The sequence below is a fragment of the Mus pahari genome, chromosome 17 (genome assembly GCF_900095145.1).
Source record: "Mus pahari chromosome 17, PAHARI_EIJ_v1.1, whole genome shotgun sequence".
Lineage (NCBI taxonomy): Eukaryota > Metazoa > Chordata > Mammalia > Rodentia > Muridae > Mus > Mus pahari.
The window spans coordinates 39697391-39702786 of record NC_034606.1 but is presented as its reverse complement, the minus strand read 5'-3'; the positions used below and the strand labels follow the sequence as shown (position 1 = coordinate 39702786).

General features: G+C 52.5%; 1 protein-coding gene across 1 annotated transcript in view; it reads left to right on the top strand.

The window, feature by feature from the left end:
• Positions 1 to 312: 312 nt before the first annotated feature.
• LOC110334448 (maestro heat-like repeat family member 5) overlaps positions 313 to 5396 on the top strand; it is a 24656-nt gene continuing 19572 nt past the window's right edge. Inside the window, exons 1-8 of the mRNA XM_021216160.1 lie at positions 313 to 402; positions 1390 to 1482; positions 1675 to 1791; positions 2030 to 2149; positions 3369 to 3491; positions 3586 to 3662; positions 4211 to 4346; positions 4970 to 5065. Coding sequence (XP_021071819.1) covers positions 313 to 402; positions 1390 to 1482; positions 1675 to 1791; positions 2030 to 2149; positions 3369 to 3491; positions 3586 to 3662; positions 4211 to 4346; positions 4970 to 5065 — 852 coding nt within the window. The remainder of the gene's footprint in view (positions 403 to 1389; positions 1483 to 1674; positions 1792 to 2029; positions 2150 to 3368; positions 3492 to 3585; positions 3663 to 4210; positions 4347 to 4969; positions 5066 to 5396) is intronic.

Below are 5396 nucleotides of genomic sequence, written 5' to 3'. Positions count from 1 at the left end.
CAAGCCAATCAGATGAACCCTGATCCAATGCTGAGCTGGCAACCAGACCTCCTTGATGCATCTGTGCTGACGGAAGCAAGTCTGCCTCCAGTGTCTGTCCTTTCAGTGTGCCAAGCACGGTCCTGGAAGGGCAGGTGCTAGGTGGCCCTTGAGGTGGTCCTCTGCACCCAGCTCAGGAAGTCCGCTCCTTAGGTCTTAAGTGACTGATGGATGTGGCTTGTACTGCCCACCCCTGCTTCTGGAATCTCTACAGATAACTTGGATGTGGGGATCTTGGGGGAGTACTTGAATATCAACCCATCCTGGGAGGACATGGTGGTCAATAAGATCAAGAACATGATGGTCGTGGAGCAGGGCCAAGTACTGGAAACCATCTGCTACATCCTAGAGAAGGAAAACCAGGTAGGTTCAGAGAGACTGATACTCCCACTGGTTGGGAAATTCATGGGGCCTGGGGGGAAGTCAAGGAACTCTGTGGAACTTGTCCCATGCTACCACGTTGAACTCATCAACGACCACTCCTGGATTTCCAGAGGTCTTGGTCATCTCTGAAACTCCTAGCCCTCTATGGGAAGGTGTTAACGGGCTTCGAGTGGGGGGGGGGGTGAGTAGATGCCTTACTTCCCACCTACTGGTGGAAGGGCACAGAGGCTACCCAAGGTCCCATGCTGCCAGGGTTGGCCAGTGCATTTCCAGGCCCATGACTACTCTGAAAGCCTTCATGGCAGGGTGCTTCAGGACTGGCTATATGGAACTTTCCTGTTCTCTAATGCCAGATTGAGGACCACAGACAATGCCAGGAGTGTTTAAGGTCTTGGGGTATATGGGGCTATTCCTGGTGTGTGACTATCAAATTAATTTTTATGACCAATATCCCTCAGCCGTTGCCCACTCCCTCTGGGCCAATCAGAGTGGAACATTCTTTAAGGGCTACAGCAGGCCTGTGTGCTTGTAGAGGGAAGCTAGGGAGACTACCAAAGCATTCATAGACGTAGGGACTGAGAACCTAAGCTCAGGTGAGCAGGGGAGACCATCCAGTCAGAAAAGAATGGGCAAATGCCCAGTTGGGTCAGTCAACACAGAGGCACAATAACCAGGGACATGCCCAAATGCCAACAGGACTTTCTGTGTCTGCTAAGAATGTCAGTTTCTGTCCTAAGGGTCTCAGGGCACTATCGCAAAGGTAGGGCACAGCCAGCTTTACTTACGATTGAGTCTCTGGCTCCCAGAGGGACTTTATCTTTGACTTTTCCTTGCCTATTTAAGAGCAGGCTGTCCTCCATCCTCTCAGGATCCTGGTAGGACTGCTGTTCTGCTAGTTCTAAACTCTGTACGACCCTGGAGGTTGGGTAAGGGATAGGCGAGGCCTGAGTACCAGTTTTCCCACAGCTCTGGGAAAAGCCGGAGGTCTCATTCCGGAATGCCTCTGTTCAAAAGCTGCTAGAGTTTCTCAACCTCGACCCCAGGAAGGCTACTGATAAGGTCAGTGCCCCACAGGCAAACTGCAGCCGTTTCGGCCCAGTGGAAATGCTTTAGGGAGGTGACCTTCCATGCTTTGTCCCACACAGTGGGAGGAGAAAGGGTTCCCTCTTGGGGATGGAGTAGCTCTGACCACTCAGCCCTCCGATGGTTTCTGAGCGGCATTAGCCTGCTCTCCCCCCTACCTTGCCACAGGCTTTCCTATTCCACCTCTACGGCCTGATCCTGCGTGAGTGCCCCAGCGTGGAGCAGGTGCAGTGCCACCTGGCCAGCCTCCTGGATCTGTCCCATCAGCACTCCAGACAGCGGGAGGTGGGTTCAGGATATTGTCTTGTGTCTCTATACTAGTCCCCACCCCTCGTGCCCCATTCAACACCACTGTGGTATCATGGTATTGTGGTATTGTCTCGCTGCATGGGGCACTTCACCAGTTTTCCACCAGCCCAGACTCTGGGAGGCAGCCCTGGTGGAAGAACAGGCCCCAGAGAGCTGGACGAGGGCCTGTGCCATTCACTCGTGGGCTGCCTCACAAGGGTGCTCTGGTATACAGGGCATTGCGCTGGCTGTGGGCCTGGCCTCCACCAAGCACTTGGAAGAGGTGTGGGCCCTGCTGGAGCACCTGGGTCGTACCAAGTTTCTGCAATCAGTTGCTGCAACCGAGGACAGCCAGGTAGGGAGGTCCTGAGTATCGGAACATGTTGAACAGGACAGCTCTGGGCAGAGAGGGTGCCAGCTTACACATGCCCATTCGTGACACTAGGGCTCTTGCCTGGCCAGTTTCCCTTAGGGGCTAGTATAGGGGACATGGGATGGATGAAAGGTCTATTTTGTGCCCATGGTTCATAAGAGTCCCCCTCTCTAAGACCTTAGGAGTGGAAACTATTGAGCTAAGGATCTTGAGCCAAGAAGCCTCCCAAGACTTTGAGTGCCATGCTATCCTGGGCCTCAAGTTCTCAGATGTCCCCTAGCAGATTCACTGAGCAGCTCTTTCCTGGCCAACACCCCTGCCCCTCACCCTCTACCTTCCCCCACCCCCACCCCTTTAACTGTGCTGGGAAAAATCTACAAAGGAAGAAGGACTTCCTAGATAAGAGGACTAGTGTCAGCCCTAGGCCTGAGCCTATGGAGGAGGGATACTGATGGCCAGCACCCTAAGTCACCACAGGGGCTTCAACTTTCTCCTTGGCAGGAGGGAAGTGGGGGCCGGGAGGGCTGAGAATGTGGCACCCTCCAGCCTACCTGTCACCCACCCACAGCCATCAGACAACCTTCGATGGAAATGGGTCAGCAGCACTTCCCTGCTGTGCTACGGGCAGATGGCCAAGCATACCAAGGAGCATATCCTGCCCTGGGTGGACAACATCACCTCGAGGATGGTGTACTACTACTCCTGTGGCCCCTGTGTGAGACCTGCCCCACCTCTCCATAGAAAGGCAGGGTGGGTGGGCAGGACACCTGGGTTAACTCATGGAAGCAGTTCTCTCTCATGGCTTCCCTGGTGTCTGGGGAACAGAGCCCACTCGGGGTCTGTTCCTTGTACTCCTGGGTCCAACTCTTTGGTGGGCAGCTGACTGAGATAAGGCTGTGTATTTCCAGGGTATTGAGGCTGACCCAGGGAGAAAGGAACCCTATATTTAGCTTCCTCAATTGGCAGAGTTGTATGTGTGAGTAAGGTTGCCAAGTAAATGCAATAGCTCTGTGTGCCTGTGTATGTGGGGGTTGTGTATGTTGTATACAGGTGGGATGGGTGTTTCTGTGCATGTGTTGTGTGTGTGTGAGAGGTACACACCTTCCTGGTCCCCTGATCAAGGGGAGGCTGCTTGGGTTGTGTGACAGGATTTTAGGGAAGTGTCCCCTGACTTGGCCTTTGGGTCATCTATGGGGGACAGGATGAGATCCTGAAGTCCAGCTTCCTCTCTGCGTCCATCCTGCTCACCAGATCACTCCAGACAGAGTATAGCTCCCAGAGGTACAAGTTCACACAGATACCAGAGCTCATCCAGTGCCTCTTGGTGAGTGGCACTGGGGTCCACATTGGGTACTCCCAAGGACCCAGGGTAACCAGCCAGAGGCAGCTGCCAAACTTGCTCTTCCTCTGCCCTCCAGGGCATCCTCCAGAAGGAGCCCAACTCCCTGACCAATTTCTCACGGCAGAAGATCATACTGGTCATCGTTGGCCTGAGGTAACTCACTGTCGCAGAGCATGGGAAGTGATAAGCGAAGTCCTGAGTTTGTGGTACAGTCAGTGTGTGAGGGGCTGGGGCCTAAGGGGGTCATCCGATTAGGGGATTGCTGAGGCCTTGCATATTCTGCCTAAAAGATTACGTTTGCTTTTAATCATGGCCAAGATAAATTAATACTGGCAAAACCTAAGCATTGGTCATAGTTACACACTGAACACAGTCCTGAGCATAGACTGGGCCCTAACCCAGGTTATACATGAAGCCTGGCTTTTCACCCTTGACCCCTGATCTCACTGCTGTCTATGTTTGGACATATGCTGACCTACTCATAGTGTTGATTCTGACCCCACAAAATGTCTAGGTTCCCCCCCAAGCAAGTGCCAATGAATCAGAACAGCTCACCATAACCCGCGTTGTGTTAGCCCCTGCCATTGCTCTGAGCCAAGACAGTGCCTATTTTCACATTCTAATGTACTGACATGTTTTTTTTTTCTGGGGGCCCCTTGGACCAGCATTGCACCCTAGCCTATCACTTTGTTCTCTTGCAGTAACCTGCGGCCCAGATTCAAACCCCTTCTCAAGTCTCAGATCCTGAAGACCTGTCTGCAGAGTGTATATACGCTTCCTCCTACCAAGGACGCGAGGAATGACTTGTTTTCAGTGGAGCCAGCCTCAGATACCACGGTGATGCCCTGGACTTAGCAAGTCTCCCTCCCAGAGGTGTGGGTGTGGGTTCCTGGTGCTAGGCTAGGGGTTAGCCTTGGCTGATGACTGGCAGGAAGAGGAGCTCTGTCTTGGTGCAGATCCATCTTGCCTGGAGCACAAGCTCTCTTCAATCTTAGAAATCTCAGGACCTTTGAGGTTTTCTGCTTAAACAGACCCTGGTCTTAGAGCTATACTGGCTCCATGCACAGCCTTCCTGTACTTGGTACAAAAGTTTACTAACCAACCAACCAACCAACTAAGATATTTTATTTGTATCTATCTGCTGAGTTTTCAGTGGCTGAGATATCAGCCAAAAATCCTCCTTGGGAAAAGAGCAGGAAAGAGTGCAGAACAGCAGGCGTCAGGAGAGGGGTGAACCGAGCTGGGGAGGATATGCCTGAGGGACCTGTGAGTTTATTCACATCATCCATACCTCCCCTTAAAACAAAACCAGTCAGGAAGCAGGTTTCACTGTTCCAGACACTGCCAGTATATGGTCTGGCCTTAACCTGCCAGAGTTAGACCCAGGAAAGTCGATGCTTCTCAGCCCTCGTGGAGGAGCTGGAGAGACCACGACACTAGCTAGCCCTGTCCTTCGCCAGCTACTGTACAAGAAGACAGTTCGTGCCCTCGACCTACTTCTCCAGAACTTCATCTCTGAGAACCCGAGCATGGATGAGGTCTGCTTCCTCCTGCAGGTGAGGCCTGTGAGCCAGCCTGGGCTACTATGGGGTGGGCAAGTGGGCAGTGTATGTGTGTGCCTTTGTGTGTGTGTGTGTGTGTTTGCACATGTGGCATGAAGAGACAAAATAGATCAAGGTAGGCAGAAAAATGAGAAAGATACAAAGATAGAGATGAGAGAGACAGAGACATAGTCAGAGATATAGCAGAAGGAAGAAAGATAAAAAACAGATACACAGACAGATGGACAGAGATAAGGAGTCAGAGCAAGCGAGGAGGACGGAGACTGAGAGGGAGAGGGAAAGGGAGAGAGAGAGAGGGAGAGGGAGAGGGAGAGGGAGAGGGAGA